General features: G+C 38.7%; 1 protein-coding gene and 1 long non-coding RNA gene across 4 annotated transcripts in view; one reads left to right on the top strand and one right to left on the bottom strand.

Moving 5' to 3' along the window:
* Positions 1–1,384: 1,384 nt before the first annotated feature.
* Positions 1,385–18,319, bottom strand: LOC118417731. The gene is made up of 2 exons (XR_004831385.1): positions 18,191–18,319; positions 1,385–1,549 (listed from the first exon to the last, which is right to left on the bottom strand). It is a non-coding gene; the product is annotated as an uncharacterized LOC118417731 (long non-coding RNA).
* Positions 18,320–18,444: 125 nt separating this feature from the next.
* LOC118417730 (epithelial splicing regulatory protein 1-like) overlaps positions 18,445–20,977 on the top strand; it is an 18,378-nt gene continuing 15,845 nt past the window's right edge. Inside the window, exons 1-3 of one of the 3 annotated variants that reach the window (XM_035823412.1) lie at positions 18,445–18,714; positions 18,844–18,975; positions 19,252–19,462. In XM_035823412.1, the coding sequence (XP_035679305.1) occupies positions 18,577–18,714; positions 18,844–18,975; positions 19,252–19,462 (481 nt within the window). In that variant the 5' untranslated portion in view covers positions 18,445–18,576. The remainder of the gene's footprint in view (positions 18,715–18,843; positions 18,976–19,251; positions 19,463–20,977) is intronic. The other 2 variants (XM_035823410.1, XM_035823413.1) reach the window with 2 other exon arrangements.

Here is a 20,977-nt window from a genome sequence, read left to right as displayed (position 1 = left end):
ACAAAAGGGCTGCTGCATCTTCCTTGTGGGGGCGTTATCTTGTCCCTCAGGCAAATCAGTTTTAGCGTCTTAAGTCCTACAATACCAACACCTACTTAATTTTCGGGGTCGAAAAAGTTACACCTTTTAATGACCGAGGACAGCTATGATGATCATTAGAATTTTTCTAACACCTAATTCTTCTAGAATCTTCTTCGCAAACTTTAGACCAAAATGCAAGAAGCCGTTTACTAAAGATGCCACCGTAACGCTAATTCACCTTTATCCGCGAGGTAACCTATATCCAATGTATTTGAACATATACTATACAGAGTTGAAGGATGGTTGTTTCAAACTGCATTATTTGTTTATAAACAACGTTTTAGTTTTTCAAACAACGGATATAGGTTACCCCACGTATAATTGTACACTAGTGCTACAGGTAGACTTAGAAATGGGCGTAATCAAGACACTTGAACACACTGTCTTTTGAAATTTGAATATCTTTATTGATTGAAATAAGTGACATTTGGTACACGTCGAATTCTGACAGAAAACAGACGTTGTGATACTTTCAACAGATTCGAGAAGTAACGTTACAGAAAGTATTCAACCTTAAATGCATTTAGAATAGGTCGAAAAAATTTAGTACATATCTTGGCAATTTTTCATTAACACAACATAGCCACAAACATGACAATTATAAATGTTTAGTCAAACAAGGTAGAAAACATCTTTTCATTTTATTCATTCAGTCTTTTCGTCTCTGAATAAATGGTAAACCCCATTTGATCCTGTGTTTTGAGGAGTAAACAATTCCACATTGTGTCTGTCTTTCGCCGTGGGCAAAATGTGGCACATTTCAATAACAGTTTTGTCTCTGTGTGTTTATGTCCGAAGCAACAAATTACCAGTCCGTAAACTTAAATATTAGTTGTGAAAATGGCGGAAAAAATTTAAAAAATGACGCTTCTTTCGGTGCAATCGTCTGGAAGGTGAAAAATTTACGGCAGCTCCTTAATTTGTATTCTTGAAAACTTCTTAAAGAGAGCAGTTTTAAGTTTTAAACATATCACAAGACAATTTTGTACTTTTAAAACAATTGCTGGTTCGATACTTAAGGAAAATGTTCATTCGTCGTTTTAAGTTTGTTTTGGTAATCCAAGAGAGAAATATAAATGTGCGAATATCTGGTTGTCTGTAAAGTAGCATAACGGAATTCTTCAGGGATTTGATTTCATTGATCTTATCTTTGTATCAGGCCCAGGGCCCATATCAAAAACAACATGGACAATATACATACATTTGCATATAACATTAACATTACATCAGGTAGTATAAAAACGTGCGTACTGACAGTGCCAACGTTAGTGAAGAGATGAGTACAAGAGCAAAACATCAGGCGTAAAACATCAAGAATCTTTACTCTGCTTTTAGGTTTCACATGGCCACTGATACGATTTTCTACATGCAGTCCATTATGGCATTCCACCACTGAACAACCTGAGCTCATGAGATGATATGTTCTTATGGCGGTCCGCGCCGGTTGATAACGTTCCTCTCTTCCAATCTGTAAAACAAGAGAAAATCAGTAAGAAACTTATCATATTTACATACTTTGTTACTTATTACCTTTGCCAGAATGGCTAAGGTTATGTTTTAGGCTTGTGAGTCTGTCTGTCTGTCTGTGTGTGTGTTAACAGCATAACTCGAGAAGCCTTGGATGGATCCCGATGATATTTGGTAGGTGGATAGGGGTCGGGAAAACGAAGGTCAAGTTCGATAATGGGCCCCTAGCGGCTTGCTAAGGTACTGCAGCAGAACCTCAATTTTTGATATCTCGTCTTCTGAACATGCTGTGGTTATGATTTTTGAGTGGTACATAGCCCTTGGGGCAGAGAGTAAGTACTAGAAGTTTGGAACCCCCTAGCGGCTTGTTTGGAACTGCAGTCGCCGATTTCCTTTCAAACTTTGGACGAGAATAACTCGAGAACGTGTTGATGAATCATCACGATTTTTGGTATGTAGATAGCCCAAGTAACAATGTACATTATGAAATACTAATTATGCAAATCAGGAACTAATTTACATAATTAATGAGGAAAGTTTATAAATCCACTGCATTTCATGATAGGACTTTCAAACTTGTCACATATATAGATGAGGAAGAGAGAAATATCAATGCATATCAATCATGCAAATGACGACCTCATTTGCATAATTAATGAGAAAATATAAACGTGTTGACGGATCGTCATGATTTTGGTATGTAGATAGCCAAAGGGAAGACTTACATGATGAAATTCTAATTATGCAAATCGGTAGCTAATTTGCATAATTCATGAGGAAAGTTTGTTAATCCACTGCGTTCCTTTATAGGACTTTCAAACTTGTCACATTTGTAGCTGAGAAAGAAAGAAATATCTATACATATTAATTATGCAGATGATGATCTCATTTGCATAATTAATGGCAAAATATGAACATGTTGACGGATCGTCATGTTTTTGGTATGTAGATATCCTAAGTAAAAACGTACATAATGAGATACTAATTATATAAATTAACAGCTAATTTGCATAATGTGGAAAGTTGACAAATCCACTGCATTCCGTGATAGGACTTTCAAACTTGACACATATGGAACTGAGAAAGATGGCAGAGACTAAGAGGTGTATGTTTGGGTCCGGTAACGTCTTTTCTTGAACTGCAGGAGCCGGTTTAGTTTCCTACTTTGAAAGAGAATAAGTCAAGAAGGGATGAAAGGATCGTCATGATTTTTGGTATGCTGATAGCTTAAGTGATGCTTGATACAATTTACTATCATTATGTAAATAGGGATCTAATTTTTATAAGCAATGGCGAAACGTTATGAACCAACTCCGGGCATATAAAATAAAATGTAATGAGTAACACATTTATGTCTACAGACATCATTCTACATAACAAACCTGGTTTATTTGGCAAAGGTATGTGTTCGTGGAACTCTAGTTTGTTGTTGTTTTTTATTCAACATCTAGTACCTAGTGCACATAGGTCATCAAGTTTCCTTTTGAAGCATGCTATATATATATTTTTACAAAGAGGGCTAGCTCTTCCACATCAATGTGTTTGAGGCACCTCTTCGAACTTGAACACAAGTCCACCATTTTACATCACTTCCGAAAGATGGGTTCAGCCCAAGCCGATATGCTCTTTTCCAGAGTTCCAGTCTTCCAGTTATCAACTAATTGGAACTAATAGTAGCTTACGACTGCAACCAGGAGCTCAACTGTGAGGATGCTACATGTATACCAGTTGACTCCACAGGGACAACCCTAGCTAGTTGTTTCAGCAGCAAGGTATGTTTTTGCAGCAGGAGTTGCTACCACTGCCTCGATTATTGTGCTTGAGGTACAAGTACCTCCTCAAACATAAGTCTCCACTTTTACGCCCATTCCAAAAGGCGAGTGCAGCCCCAACTCAGATGCTCTTCCCACTGTTTGAACCGGAGTATGAGAGTTACTAGCTAAAGGTGGTATCTCACTGCACTTGTGGCACCGGTGCGGCACTGCGGGATTCGTTCACTGCGGCGCCCTTGTGTTATTTTCTTCGATTTTTTATAATTTAGATATTGCGTAATATGTAGAAGTACGACTTAGAAGACAACAAAATACACAAAACGTGAGAAAATTTGTTCTTTATCTCTGAAATTCATTAAGTATCTTTCGAACCTTGCAGAGCCGTGAGATACCAACTTAATTCCAGCTCAACTGTGAGGCTGCTACCAGTTGAGCTACAGGGACACCCCTTTCTACTTCTATAGTCTTCTGATAAAACGGAACAAATAGTGCGGTTAGAGAACACACTGTATATCTCCGGCAATCTCTACACAATCCCACAGGGCAGATCTGTGCCGAGACATTAAACACAAATATTACCATGTGATCAATGGATTTGTATAGTCCCTTCATTATCCTACTTTGAATAATTATACAGGTAAGCAAAGTTCTTTACATTGTTTTTGTTCAGATAACAGAAAGAAGAAGGAATTATATTTGCAAGAAAAATTGTCTAAGTATATGCTCTGATGACATTGTATGACCAGTGACTTTCCTTAAGTTGTTTTTGTTAGAGAGAATAAACGAAGAGTTAAAAGCTATGTTGATCTAGAGTCTTTGAAAATAAACGTGTTTTACACTAATAGCTTCAAAGGCGTCAAAGTATCAACGCTATGCGTCAATGAGGGTTAGACATCCAGGTAATAAGATACGCCATATATAGCAGTTACTCAAGCAACTAGATATGTTTGGGAAACTGTCAGCATCCACTATGACACTTTTATACCATAACAATGACATATAAAGGAGGTTTTACTTCTTTCCAACGTAAGCTTGCATGTTTAAATCGTATAGTCTAAGTTCCATTACGTTTATCATAACTTTGACACAAATGTTTCTTAATCTTGTCACATTTTTCAAACGTCTTCGGAATTTTACAACAATGAGAGTCACCGAAAGTTTACAAGTACCACTAGGTGCGTCTATTCTAAGAATACACCTGCAATTGCTGGTATTTTATATGTTTAGGGACTCTTAAAAAGCACTTTAGAATCGTTAAACAAGTTTGTAAGTGTGTGATGGAATATTTCACAGCACACGGACTATAATCAGGGACCACAGGGGGTGTGCCTGTGCAATGACAGGTCCCTGGGTACGGGCTGTGATTCTGCACCTGCAGTACACAAACGCCAGGCTCCCGCTGAGACGGTAATCACAATAATGTAGTCTTTACAACCTGCCCCCCTCCCCAAAAAAACTCGCCCACCTCCCCACTCACACCTCCTTCAAAACATCACAAACATGACCTCCAACTGTTATGTAATGTACGGATTTGAGTAGTGACAACATTGAGGTCAGTGTAACACATAACAGATTCGTTGGTTTATGCATTTTCTTCAAGACTTCAAAATGAGCAATGCAGAACTCCTTGGAGATCCTTAAAGATTGCAGGTAGACTTGTTGCCCCTCTCTTGAGATGGGTGCCCCATAATTATCCCCTGCGGCGCTGCCGTTTGTCTCTGGCCGGCTCTATAGCTATCTGACAGTACCCCCGGGGGCTTGCATGCTATGCAGTGATTATCTCCAACACTGGGCGGAGAGGGGTCAACTCGGTACCTTTATAAGTCTTTCAAAACTCGATTCTTCTGGGCCAATTACCGATGTGCACAAACACGGAGATAATCCCATCTCCTGGTTATTGAAGTAAGCCAGGAGGGCGAGATGTCCGTGGAGAATGGCGTGACATGAAAACACCTCTTCCTCCGTCCAAACCGCACCAAAGCGAAGACTAAAAACATTGCTCAAGGGCATGTCAAAAACAAGGGGGTAAATCTCTTGTCCCGATAACGGTACACAGTGAAATACAGGGGATTATTTACGTTACAGGTAGACTTTAAGGCAACCCAGTAAAGGACCATTAAAGTCAAATGAATATGTAGAGGAATTTTTACAGGTAAAGGTGTGCGGATTGAGGGGGCAATTACTGTAGGTGGTCATGCATACTGCGTTCTAAAACTGCCATTTTCTGGAGATTTGATGTTGGAAAAAAACATCAAGCAGTTTGTAACTCAAATTAGGTTAGTTCTTGGGATAACTCACGCGACATTCAACGTAGTGTATGCTCATTTGAGTGAAAATTATTTGCAGGATATGTTTTCTCAACTTCTACGGTTCTGACACCATTTTGAATAAGACGACATTTTCAATCGGACGACTGCAGTTTGTAACTAAAATGAGGTTAATTCTTGACATATCTAACGCGACATTCAACATAGTTAATACTCATTTGAGGGAAAATTAGAGGGTACTGTAATTCCTGTTTTATTAACGGTAACTTTATGTTCACGGTTTTCACGGTGACGTCTGTGCCGCGAAGTTATCATTGCCGTTAAAAAATCATTCGTCTTTCGCCCCCCTCCCACTTCTCCGCTACCATCCAAGTACTTAGAACTAGTACTTACTAGTACGTTACGAATGTCTTATCCATTCACACAACACACTTTCAACACGCAACGATCGCCACAATAACAACTCAAACACAAATTCTCCTCAAGAAATAAAACATTTATTCTACAAGCACAAAATTGTGTCATTTCTTTTACTTATGTTCATGTTTACGTTACGATAACATAAACCGCTATTTTGTTTACATCGCCGCTAGCAGGCAGCATGTGTACATTTACAAACTAAAAAACTACTACAGTGCTATTCAAGCAAGGAATTACTACAGGATCATCACTGAAAGTACTAGTACTAGTACAAAAAATGACTCGTATATTTGTACAACTACAGCTAGCGATACATAAAAAAAATGTTACAAAATGGCGGTACCCAAGCCAATCCTTAGACAAAGGAATTTTCAACAAAGTCGCGGAATTTCAGGTGATGAGTACAAATGAACCAGCGAATTTACTGAAATACCAGTATGTTGTAAAAATAAAAGTTGATTCAACACATATACGATACAGGGAGTCATTATTGTATAGAAATGTGCCACCGGCGACCGGAGGAAAAAGAAACATATCGGCTTTGTTTACTTAAACAAAACTTACGTACACGCCGTGACATGGCTGCGATAACAATCTACTTAGTACATTATCATAGTTTAACTAGATTTCTACAAGTTAAAAACAGAACAAAAAATAAAACTGAGTAGTACCGGTCTTTACAAATACAAGTAATGGCTATGGAATTACAGCAACTAAAATTCACAACAATAATAGCGGGGAAATTTTTACGACTAGAAACGTGGCAAACAAAACTCCGCAGTGTATTGCGCTTAGATTTAAACAGGTAATTTCAGATATAATCGAGACTGATCAAACAGGGTTTATTAAGGGTAGATACATAGGAGATAATATAAGAAGACTTTTAGACACGATTGAACATTATGAAGATACAGGGAAGCCTGGATTAATATTTATCGCTGATTATAAGAAAGCTTTTGACACTTTAAGGTGGGATTTCATGTTTAAATGTTTGGATTATTTTAACTTTGGCCCACAACTGAAAACGTGGGTAAAAGTTTTGTATGAAAAATCAATAAGTTCAGTTATTAATAATGGATATATTTCTAATCCTTTTACATTGAATCGTGGCGTACGTCAAGGTTGTCCTTTGTCGCCGTACCTTTTTGTAATAGCGGTTGAAGTCCTTGCCATTAAGATAAGGTCCAATCATTCAATTCGTGGTTTGAATATCAATGGAAAATGTACTAAGATTTCTCAATATGCGGATGATTCGAATTTTCCGTTTGAACCCAATTTGCAGACATTTTATGCATTGCTGTCTGATTTAGAACGTTTCTCCAGTATCTCTGGTCTTCAATTACATGCCGAAAAGTGTAAAATTTTAAGATTAGGCTGTTTAAAGTTTACAAATTTTTGTTTACCCACCCATCTACCATTTCAATGGGTTGACGGAGGTGTGGATGTATTGGGAATTCATATTCCCATCGATATGGATACTCTTGTTAATGTAAATTTTGAACCTCGTTTGGAACGACTGGACAGGTTATTACGACCATGGAAAGGCAAAACTTTATCTCTTTATGGAAAAATAACAGTTGTTAATTCCCTGGTGGTTCCCCAGTTTACAAACTTATTTCAGGTTTTACCTTCCCCAAATGATCTGTTCTTTAAAATTTATGAGAGGAAAGTCTTCTCCTTTATTTGGGAAGATGGACCAGAAAGAGTAGCCAGAAAAGTATTATATAATTTGGTGGAAAATGGTGGTTTGAAGTTAATTAATTTACGTGCTTTTAACCTTACCATGAAAGCTTCATGGGTACCTAAATTATTTTTTCATGCGGATTGGTTTACTTCTTTTGCTATAAAAGCTCATCCTCGTCTTAATCTGAGTTTATTTCCTTTCATGCAGTTATCTTCAGTGCAAACCCTTAATTATAAGGGTTTTCTCTTTGAAGTTTTAGATGCATGGTACAAATTTCAGCACGTTGAACCCGCGACGCCAGCTGATGTGCGTCAACAAATACTTTGGAATAACTCCAACATTACTGTTGATAATAAATCCATTTTTTAAACTGCTCTGTTTAATAGGAATATAATTTTTGTAAATGACTTGTTAGATACAGATGGAAATGTTATGTCGTACGCTGAATTTTGTTTAGTGTACCCAAACAGTTGTGAGCAGTTTCAATATCAACAGCTTATCTCCGCAATCCCGAAAGCATGGAAAACCTTATTAAATATTGACCATTCGAAAGAGCTTGTATGTTTACCGCGCCAATATAATCATATGTGGTTAAGAAATATTAAAATTAATAAGTTGTTGTATAATTTCTTTCTTGTCCATACAAATGAAGTGAGTATTGCCCATAAAGTACGATTATCATGGTTTTACTATTTTGATAGACCCATACCATGGCGAGAAGTATTTACAGCTTTGTCTAAATGTACTATTGACCCCAATGCTCGGTATTTTCAGTACCGTTTACTTTATAAATTCTTACCATGCAACAAAGTTTTAAAACTTTGGAATTTAATTGAATCTAGTACCTGTTCTTTCTGCCAAAGTGATGAAGAATCTTACATTCATATCTTCTGGGAATGCCCTCATGTGATATCTTTTTGGAACAATGTACAAACTTGGCTAAAACAAGAAATAAGCTTGACTTTAGAATTAAATTCCTTTGTTGTTATGTTTGGAGATCTATCTTTAAGTGCACCCCCTTTAAAAAACTTGATTATATTATTGGGTAAGATTTTCATATTCCGTTCCCGACGCTTTAAGATTCTAAATTTCCAGTCCTTTAAAACACTTACATCGGTATTTCAAAAGACAGAATGTCTTATTGCGTCTCGGAGGGGGAAGCTGGAGAAGCACCGGGGTAAGTGGGGAACTTTGTGCTTATGATTTCGCTTTTTTGTTGTTGATATATATTTGCAGTTTGCTTAATTCTGATATTTAAATGTATGATTTCGCTTAGTTTGGTTACTTTATGCTGTAAAAAATTCATGGGAGGCTGTCTTCTGTTCATTTTTTTGTATTTGTATAATTATTCATGGCAATAAAAAAAAAAAAAAAAAAAAAAAAAAACAAAACTCCGCTTACATGCCGAAAAAAAGACGTTCGTTTCATAATTCTGAGTTGGAACTACTGTAAATATCGGAGAGATAAACTCTTCACCTCCTTGTGTACAATTTGTGTACAATTTGTGTCCACAAATTACGCTGAAAGTTTAAAACTTAGCGCCGTCTTTCACGCCGAAAATATTTCAAAATGGCGCCCGCGTCGCTTGTGTTTGGCGTGGGTATCCCGTCAGCCTATGCGGCAAATGTGATTGCGACATATCAGGGGTCATTGGCCCTGTTGCGTTCCGTGCGCTGTCATCAAATCACGGCCGAAACAGGCCGACTTTCTTTTGGTGAACCGCCGCCACCGCGAACATAGAGTGCCGTTAACACTTAATTTTTTCTCACACCGCGAAATTTTGCTACCGTGAACATAAAGTGAATTACAGTTTTGTTTCCTCAACCTAGGGTATGTTTCCTCAACCTTTAGTTCGGACGCCATTTTGAATCAGACGACATTTTCCATCGGACGACCGCAGGTTGAACTAAAATCAGGTTCATTCTTGACAACTAACGCAACATCCAACATGGTTAAACTTCATTTGAGGGAAAATTAGATGCAGGGTATGTTTCCTCAACTTTTAGTTCGGACGCCATTTTGAATCAGACGCCATTTTTTATCGGACAACAGCAAGTTGTTGTGTTTTGGTGTCGTCACTAGTGTTTATGTCTATTCTGATGCAAAGCGATGAAGAGATATGAGAGCACAGGACAGCATGTGAGGACAATGAACCCGACGATTTCATGCTATGGGCAAAACTTTCGGCAATACGTGGAGCTGAGATTTTTCTATTTGACGAACATACACTTCTTGGAAAATAAATCGGTCAAATAATTTTCATACTGTGAACTCTTTTAGTTTAGGTTCTCTTAGATGACGGAATATGGTTTAGATCTGCCTTACTTGCGCTGTAAACTGTAAATACAAAAAACACACACACACAAACACAAACATGCACATGCATACATACAAACACACACACACGCACACACACACTACGCTGCCCAAAGATTTCGGATGGATGTTAGGAGATAGAGCGGCCATCTTTGTTTTTTTTTCATGACAGAAACAACAGGTGGTTTCCTGTCATGTCGAAAGAAGAGCATACCAGCTGCTATATATATATATATATTTATATATACATTTATTTTGGTTCGCACTTGTTTCAGTTTCAGTAGTTAATTGGGGTATACATAGGCACATATTGTAAAGGAAGACTAGTTATAGCCTGACACATAGGCTTTTGAACCGGACATTTATATTTTTCAAGAATACCTTAGATTTCTGCTGTTATATGTATATGCACATCTATATTCTTGACAGTGTATTCAAGTAACGCTAAACTTGTGTCCCAAGTAACTTTTTATTTCGATCACTGGAAAAATAGCCCTCCCAAGACATTTCTACTCGTTTCAGTCATGTATGCATTCTAGACATTGAAGTAAGAACCTTTACTTCTCCCTTTAGAAACAAAAATTTCAACTCATTGAAAATCTTATAATCATTAGATATTACTTTATTGTTCCTTTTGTGAACCTGTGGGATTGTATCTGTTTGTGTCGCCCTTTACATTGACTTGCATTTAGAGATCTTTTTTTAATGACAGAATGAATATAAGGAATAGTAAGAGGTATACAACTTTCATAATAAAAGCTTTCATAACAAATTCAAACGTCAGATTTTCAACCGCAAATCCTAACAGCCCGTATATCTCCATCGTTGCAAAGAAGCGACAAGAAGCCGAATCTACATACAAGATTATAGTATTTACATTAACTTGTCTATATACGTATTTGTAAACGATTTGTTGGTTGTGACTATGTACTATGTACTATGCGCAATTTGAGATATGTGGAATTAAGGTTTGTATTCTAAATTGAACCATGAGATTGCAATAGAATCTATGAAAGGTAAGCAAGCCTAGTTTTGAATGTTTCAAGACTGAGATCAGAACTACTCTCTAACATTCAAATGTCGTTTTGCTTCTCCCAAATTATAAATAGGTGTTACCACTGACAGACAAAAAACGGCACATTGGCTAACGAAGTTTGTAGATAAAAGTTTCGCTGTCTTTTAAGCCAGTATACACCTTGCATTATATTCCAATTATAAAATCATCGGATCACACAAATCCAATCTTTTTCGCATTCTAGTCGAGAACAGAGGTCTAAGCTATCGTCCCAACTTCTTGTGGTTTAGACGACATCACTGAGGGGGGAATACCGAGAAGTGATGACCCATATCCTCATGACAGCGCGGGAAAAACACCCGCCACCATACCCGCACTGGTCGGCGCGGATATGACCCAAAATGGCGCCGACTGCTCGAATGTCGCGGAAGTTATCAAATCAAACCGCAGTATTTTTGTTACGTGCTGGGCATGTGTTCACATGTTTGGTAGAGGGTTGTCACAGTGTGGTTTGTTAGTATGGTTTTGGTAACACGCACGGTCAACGTTTGATAAAAGTAATATTTCCGGAAACATGATCTAGAAGAAACTTCTCTGAATTGACTTTTTAGTAAAGCATTTGACTACAAGGATTAATCAAAATCATTTTAATATCAACAGTGTCGGCACAAATTGAACGACAAAATGGATGTCAAAAGATATGATATAGAAGCTAACATGACACAGATTTGTTTAATACATTGTTTATGTTGCAAACCACATATGACACACTGGCAATACGGTCACGAATGGGATGAATATTACGACCATAGTTCATGCGTTTCTACTGTTTTAACATACATATTACTTTTCTACAGCAACAATTGCAACAACAGAATAAATCTTGTTCTGCGATGATATCATATCTGGTGCAGGAATCAGGAAGCTGGTAGATAAGTCAACTTTTTTAACGAAAGAAGTTATCAAGACCACATAATCTTACTGACCACACTGCAGTAAATTGCACCATTGCTTGACATGCATCCAAAGAAAAATTAAATTGTTGAATAGTTTTCTGCCCAGGGCAAAAACCGAACATGAATAGCTATCTCGAGTATCGTCTCTGGAGACTAGAGATATCATAGTGCAAATTATGGATTGTAATTACAAATTCCGTTGCAAACACGGTATCAACTTTGCATCAGTTACTGCACAGCACGCAAGTAAAATTCAATGTACATAGGTTTAGTCGTCCCGCTCACATTAAGAAATACGCTGCACCATATATTCATGTATATAGCAGGTTAATGTGTTATTTCTTCGATTTGCCAGGTTAACCCAACTTTGAATGTGCTGTTTGGTGCATAGAATACGGTGTTCATATTCAGGATTTTAACTATTCTGAATAGTACAGTTTTGACAGTAAATGAAACATTTCGATATATGTTTCCATAACACGTATACTCTCTTCTTACTCTCTGATTGTGACATAGTGCTTTGTGAAATGTTGCACAGAGCATAAATTGAGACGTAAAAACATGTTTTTTAGTATCTCTAAAACTTGTAATATACTCGTAATTATTTATAGACAACAACTAAAATGTCCCATGCACTCGGTAACTAGTATACGTTATACTGTCTTTGCCGTCCGCCCTCCTGATGATAATAAGGTATAAGATAAAGAATTGTCAATTTTTTCATTATGTTTTTATGTTATCTATCTCGTGCAGAATAAAAATGATTTAAACTCCAGCGAATAGAATGTCGGGTTAACTGTTATTACAGTATATATGTATACGCTTTTGCTTCCTTTGCATTGCACAAATAAAGCATATATGTCAAATATACATTTACACTATCCGTGTTTTTATGTGTTAAAGTTTATGTATATATATATCAAAGTATATAGAACTTGAAGTATACATTTAGATTTCCAAATACATGTATCCATGTTTTCCTTGTACGTTGATTATTCTATGCAGCTGGTTTAGCAAATACACGCGTATCAAACATATTAGTGGTTTTGACATTACCTGTAGCTAAAATTCATCTGTCCATTTTACATAACATACCAGTTGATATGTTATCTATATTTGGTATCAAATTACGGCTGAGCTTAATATTCATGTCTAGGAAACTTTTTAGGGCAAAACTGAAAATTCAAAGCTTCTTCTTATGTTTTGCTGTACAGTGAGTATTGCCATATTCAACGAATATCCGAGGGAAAAAGAAGCAATCACTTATTCTAGTCTGAGTTGCAGTTGTTCGTCTTTGTATAGTTAATTGTAAAAGATAGGTATTTGTTGTCAGTAGATAGTATGTCTATGATTTGGCAATAGAAAGATTATGCCATGTAATTTTTTGTTGTGTATTTTGCTTTCTTGCTAAGAGTGCGAATAAAAATGAAAGCAACAATCACGCTGTCTGTCTCATACGTCTATTTACAGAAAAGACGAGTATTATACAAGTAGTCTGTTCTAAACTGCCTTTTGTATCCGTGTCATTATACTTTGGCAGATCAGATTGCGGATATGTATCTTTAATGCATGGAATCATTATATATTTATGACATGCATTACGATACAATCCCAGTTGCTGCGTTCTATATACACACACGGTAATCAATGTTAAATGAAATACCGATACATGTGCCAATTTATTTGCATCTACCAGACTCCATAGGTCTGTGAAAACATAACAGAAGTTGGTCAGAATAGACAGATAACTTCCAAGAGGAGTAAGACGGCCAGAGGAGTATGGCTTACGACCTTGCTATGGAAAATGTAGCATTCCAACTGACTGTCTTCGTCAAATATTCCACTTCTTTTACGAATTCTACGGTACAAACCTCTGTAGAAAGGCTTCGTGGACGCTACCGAATTAATATCTTGATTTTTTTGTTTAGTCTGTAAACCTCAACACATGCTTTCCTGTAATATTGTAATGAAAACGTACCAGCTGGTCTTTATATGGACAACATTTTCGAAAACTATCACAGCATTATGAGACTATAAGACCATGTTACTGGCAATCTTACATCTGGATTTCCAACAAACGCACTAGTATGATGAAATCTGTACCCTCTAAATTTAGAACATAAACCCTCTTTAAAGTTGTGAAGCCATAGTGAATGCATGCTGTGAGTTGTCTAATTTTGTCTGTACCGGATATTGTCTGATGTTTGTCACAAGTAATCATAATTCTCCTAGTCTGTCGTAAATTATGCTTTTGTTTTTACATCAAAACAATCATGATTCCAAATAAAAACTTAAAGCACACACATAGAGCTCAGAATGGAGCCAACCAACAGACAACTCGTATTTTCTAGCCGTTTAGACACGTAAAAATGTCAAATTCAGCCCCAAGTAACTTAAGTTTATTGATGTTGCTTCGTTGACATAGATACTATCTATTCAATTTTGTACAGCAGTCACCAAAGTGTAACAAATAAATGAATGAAACGTTTTCTCGCGGATGCTATACATGTGTTTTCTTATGGTGGCATTTGGTCAAATTTTGTAACAAAAACCTTCATAATGTGTTTTGATACAATTTGTTTACGTGATGTCAAAATGGCAACGTTGCAACTGCATGTAGTTATTTTTGTCCCCATCTTGGAATTCGGTCATGTTTGCGTCAACAAACTTTTAGAATATCAGACGAATAACATATTCCAGTTTTCGTTGACTTTCTGGAAGTGTTTGATCAAGTAACTATATCATCAGACATCCTAATACTCATTCCAAATATCTAAACGTGCCTAAAGAATTAGAATAAATAGTTACCACAATTCTTATAATGCATATATCTTTAGTTATTAGTTAGGAAGCATTGGCAATGCTGTGTAGCTATGGATATATCACACTTGTGCAGACTACAGAATGCGCATTTCTGTGTTCCAAATATACCAGTAAATTCTGTGAATATTGACCAAGCACAAAAGTATTCTTTGAAGTATATTTCCGACGATACCAAAATACCAAAGAGGTATCTACATGTAGATTATAGAAGAGCTATTGTCATGAATCCGTTGATCTCTTACGACCGTCAGAAATATCAGCAAAAAGCTTTACAGTTGTCGAGCCACGTTGTTTCTGTTATGTAAACGATTGAGTGAAACATATGGCAAGCGCTCTATAGACAGAAAACCAGGGCAACTTTAACATTAGCAGTATTTTGGTATGCTAAAATATGCAGTTAAGACTTGTTGAATATATTCATCAGCTCCTAACAGTCCAAGCCAGGTTTCTAGAGTATGAATTCAAACTATGTTTGTAATTTGCATGGCCTGGTGAGATCGTTTCCTGTTCTTATCTTTGATTACAATATTTTCCACCGTCAGAGAAAAAGAAGAATTTGAAACAGATGTATCCTTCACAAAATCTAAATTATATTTTTTGCCTCTGTATTTACCACAGATTTGAACAGATTGTAATGCAAACATATCTGCATGTTTTAAGACAACTACGTTTTTGTGAATTATGCAAACATACAGTAATTTCCTAACAAAATAAACATGGAATGAGAATATAATATATTAGTCTTACATGGAATCAGAAGAATTTAGTTGATGTCCCACTTATGTTAATTTCCTTAAACATATTTGAAAGTTATATTGTAAAATATGTTTTAACGTTCTTCGTGTTTAAACCACTTGCCTGTAGAAAAGGCAACAGGTGGTCGCCATTTTGTTTCCCGATGTTATCAATACATGTGAGACAATTCTGCTTTCTGCTGGTCAAAATACTACAGGGTGGTAAGAAGTAGGTAGAATAAGTAAATGTATAGTAGCCTGGGTAAAAAATAAATCATTTAAAAATTTCTGATCCAAGGTTGGTTTAAAAGGTTCCTCAATGACCACTCAGTGTCTGATTGTTTTCCCTCTAGTGACAGCACAGGACAGAACGAAAAAGATATACAAGAACATCTTGACATTTTCGTCAATCTAATGTCTACTGTGTTTATAAAAAACACGAGTTCTCCAAATATGTAAGTGTTAAATCAGTAATCTACTAGTATCATTCGCAACACACTTTGTAATCTTTACAGCCAAAATATTGATGTTTAGACATCCGTAAGGTGGTGCGAACTACCCATTCGCAACAAAATGGCGACATGTTTTAAAATGTTGTCTGTCGTTTCCATATAGAGAAACAGCAATTTTGAGCTGCTTCATGCGTTTTCATGTCACACTATGAGTGTTCGTTTGGGATATATTTTGTCTTTCGTAGTTACTTTTCTGACAAAAATGAAGTAATTCGGCAGCAAAGCCATATAAGGAGGACTGTTGTACAAAATCATGCGAAGCACTAATAATTCTACAGGATCTATGATTGTGATATTTTCTGAGCAACGTAACATTCTAGATTTAAACTTTGACAGATAAAAAAATATCGAGACGTTAACCCTATCTTTTACATGGTAGTTATGTGGTTAGCTTGATGTATTATTTATCCATCAAATACTCACAGACAACTAAATATTACAACTTGATATGGCACATGTTCAGAGACCCAAAACCACTTAGAATTTTAGAACTGATCCCTTCGACTGCCCTTTTTATTGCGACATAGGGACACATGTGCAGTGATCAATAATGTGTCTGCATACAAAATTTCCCCCAATAATATGCTTAATATGTACCTGACCAAAAAAAACAGCGTTAAGGTTATGTATAGATATATTTGTGTATGTCGCAGTCTATCACACTCGGGTTCATTTTATAGTGTGCCAGTGGCGGGTACTTCAAGCTGGAAGACGACGACCCATGCTTAACTATGATACTTCTACATGTATGTTTTGTCTTTGTTGTGACCTATACCTGGCTTGGTTGGGCAAACTGTACAATAAACATTAAAACGTCTTCTTTCCTTCATCATAAATGAAATTGTGAGAAAAAGAAAGGAGAGCTTAGAAAATAATCTTGGCGTGTTGATTTCAATGTCAATAGGTTCCTATAGTCACCAAACACGTGCCCCCATGTTTTGTTGACAAAAAACAGGGTGTCCCGGCCACTCGAGGACTGGGCGCTCCTGAAGAGGGGGAAACCGGAGAACACTTGGCAAACAAAACGGGGGTGACCCCAGCCGACAAAAGGTGTTGGTGAAAACGCCGGCTAGTTTGTATTGTTGTACGGGTGTAAACTGACTTCACTCCGCCCGCCAATTACGACGGGAGGGGCTCCCCGCTTGGCACAAATCAAATAATTCTACAGTTACTTTCGCCCGTAGAAAAACAACAAACAAGCAGACGGTGGGAGATTTGTGTACGATTCCGGGTTGGTTAGAGAGGTAGACTTCCGTGTTTGTACACTACATTAAGCAAGCAACAACAACAAAGATACAAGGATTCCTTTAAATACTATATTTTTCATTCTTTTGGCAAAGTTCGGAAGAAAACGTTATGATAATCTTTGAAAATGAAATAGCAATGTTTCATCTTTAAGGGAAGTTCTTTCAAGTTGTCGTCAAAATGGCGACATTGTGAGAGCGAAGATTCGCATGGAATGTGCTGTGTTCGACCCGTCCTTTCAACCATTAAGTCCGCCATTCTTCTGTCCTGTACCCCGGACTTGGGCCAGAGTCACAGGTGTTTTGGCCAAGCCAGGTTTGAAGCCAACACAGCGTGGCTGTGATAAACATACACAACTACATTGTCTCACCCAGTGTCTGTACAAAAATTTCCATTTAAAAATGGCTTCTTTTTTCTTTATGGAAGCCGTATGGATTAAGAACAGACTACTCTTTTTTCAGCGAACCGACTGCGGTGGATTTACTTGTCTGACAAACTACTTAGCATGTTGCTCGTCTGTGTTGAACTCTGGTGTTGAGAAAGAGAGAGAGAAAAAAAAGAAGTCGCCATATTGGCACCCGAAATGCCACGAAGCATTTTTTTCTCCTTCATTTGGGGCCTTAAAATCATCTGACATTCCACAGTTCAGGTAGTTCTTCCCACACGGCAATTATTTTTGATGAATCGCTGTCAGTGACTCAGATACCGTATGGGCGGTGCCTGAAGCACTGATAATTACATGGGGCAGAGTTGGGCAGCGGAGTTTCATTCAACAAGTGACCCTTAAATACTTGAAGAACAAAACAGTCGACATTGCTACGGCTCGCCACCACACCTTTTTAGCCGCCACCAACACCAAACCACCATTAAACCGCCTTTTGCAATTTTGTGAACTTACTTATAAGGTTTCTGCCACGCGGTTTTCCGATGTTTGCACCGAAATCCTCGGTGGAATTTGGAAAGAGAGTACGGCCTCTTTTATTATTCGTACGTAGTAGCTGCATGTGTGCACCCTCCACACTTTTTTTGTCTGAAAGAAGCTGCGCGCGCATCTCGGACCGGTTCGCCCGGTTTCCTGTGCCACGTCCACCGGGTTAAAGCCAATCAATGAATGGGCTGCATTAGGAAACAATGCGGTACATGGGGCGGTATCGACAACTCGCGACCGACCCGATTTGCATATGATTTGCACGCCAAGCGGAGTTGGGTTATATATGCTGGCGTGAGCAGCCCCTCGGTCAGAGGTTCAGTGGTCGTGCTTGAGTGGACTTGGTATAGATTGGAATGATGGCGGGCTCGTATAGTAACCTAGTGGTCCTGTCCTGCACCACGGCCGGTCAGGCGGCCGGAGACCTACTCGGATCCGACGAGAGCGAGATCGTGCACATTCTGTGGTCCGTCGTGGATACGACAGCCAACACGGTAAGTTAGAAATCTCCCCCTCCCATGCTTGTGTTGTATCCGTGTTTTGGGTATGTTGATGATACGTTGGGGGTATGCCGGGACGAGATAGGCGGCGTGTTTATACTGAGTATTCCCTCTACCTTCCAGGTGTCGGTCCCTGTCCAGAGTCTGGTGGTCAAACCCGATCACAGCGAACTTTCCGACGAGGCCAAGTCGAGGACCGGGATGGACGAAGGAGCCGTCGCCGGTGGAGCGCCCATCCAAGCCGTCTTAGAACAGGTGATCAAACAGTTCCCCCCTCCTCTCTCTACCAAACACAACATGTGATCGTGCCTCTACTGGTTTCGTAGCGCCGGGGTCATACAGGTTGGCTCTCACCTGGTGTGGGTCTGAGGCCGGATTTGGGGTGTTTTCTCGACATCTGACGTATGTAGAAGTAAAAATCACGTTACTTGGAAAGCTTATATTGATCCCCGTTCTGGTTGTGTTGGTGTGAAGGGGGCGTTATTTACGTTACAAGTTGTCTGACATGCTCTCTTGTTGTGTATGAAACAGCTACACCAGTCTCTCACCAACGGGGTCGGGGCACCCTTCTGTCTGGTGGTGGACGGTCAGCAAGCCATGAGGCAGTGCCTTCACCCAGAAACGTGCAAGAAGGGCATCAGCCTTCCCGACTACTTCTACGCCTTCTTCGACTTGAGACGGGAGTTTCGGAAATTCCAGTCGACCTCCCCAGCGATCAGCTCCGTCAGAGACATGGCGCAACGTATCCTTATTCACGCACCGATACACCGGTATGATTCACCTCCTAAACATTGTCTGTTTGTGTCACCGTGAACTATACACGGTAAACGCCCGCCTTGTCGCTTTAAGCCAGGCGGGGAGCAGAAAGCCTTTGCCCCCGTGTACACTTACTGGGGCTACGCGTTCCTTTCTTATGCTAACCGGGGTCCTTTCAACCGGTAAGGTCCCACGGTCGTGTACACCGATATGCAAGTCAAGGCTTCATCCGGCGAATTATAGACGACGTCACACCAAATACCACATAATCTTACTCCGTAGTTTCCAAAAAGCGCAGAGGATATCCCCATTAATATTGTATGGGCTAATTCAATCTGAGCGGGCCACAGAAATCTCGGTTTGGAGCAACAGTTGGTTGTTTAGTTGGCTGTGTAGTTTGATGAACAGCGTGTTGAATATTACATGTCGTACATTTTTAGAGAGCAGCGCTTCCGGAATTCCTCGTTCGGGCTTCTGGTTTTACGCTCGGCTCTGTTAACTCCACATGGGTCTATAAAACAGTTAGCACCTACTCGATAACTAAGAAGGGGAGGAGCATTCCTGTAGTGGTGGAAATGTTTTATTTTGGGGGGGGGAGGGTTTGGTGGAAAAAAACGTTCACGTGAGACTTGGCATTCGCAGTGTTTTGTGTCCATGTTTACAATCAGTCGGTCACATGGAGGGACGTCTGTTTACTCGGTGACTTGTCCGTTTGTTTACCCGAGACTTCAACCGCAACAATTCCGGATTAGCATGCAAACGGCGGTAGTAGGACACGCATTGTAGCGCCTGGAACAAGCATAAATGAATAATTGTATTATTCTCAGAGTCAAAGCAGTATGGTATTTTGATATGACTATACAGAGGCACCAGGACAGTATAGTTTGGTCTTCGAAACAACAGTAAGTTCATAAATTGGAGTTGCATGTCTTTCCAACATGGCGCCGGTAAATTTGAAGGTATATATCTTTGCAGTTCTGTTGTGAACACCTGTGACGCAATCTTCCGCAAATTCCATACAACAACAGCGCCCAAAATAGTACCAACCCAAAGTCTGAACTCCTAACACAATTACTCACTAGCGGGACGGTTTTGATTGAACACCACGGTCATTTTCTCAGGATGTGTCGTAATCCATGTTGGATTATAAGTGTGGTTATACCTGCCAGGCTTTGTAACTGCTACTCTGGTGGGTTGGGTCGGATTCCGTGGTAAGGTGCGTTTCGTGGGCGCCACTACATGGCAGGAAATAGATAGTTCTGTAGGATAAACTAACCACACTATTGTTGTGACAGTTTTAGTACGGGTAGATTCACTGGCTCAGACTCTCCCATTTTAACAACGAAGCTCCAAACAAAAACGGTTGACGTATAGGCATGTCTGATTGCTGTCTTTTCAGACAACACACCTTTTGGCCCCGGCGAATTGTTGCATCTCTCTACACACAAAAGCCTCTCTGTAGCTTGTCATTACAGTGAATACAGATAATAGCATTTTGAAG

The sequence above is a fragment of the Branchiostoma floridae genome, chromosome 6 (genome assembly GCF_000003815.2).
Source record: "Branchiostoma floridae strain S238N-H82 chromosome 6, Bfl_VNyyK, whole genome shotgun sequence".
NCBI lineage: Eukaryota > Metazoa > Chordata > Leptocardii > Amphioxiformes > Branchiostomatidae > Branchiostoma > Branchiostoma floridae.
Note: the sequence above shows the minus strand (reverse complement) of the source record. Positions and strands in the feature narration are given on the sequence as shown.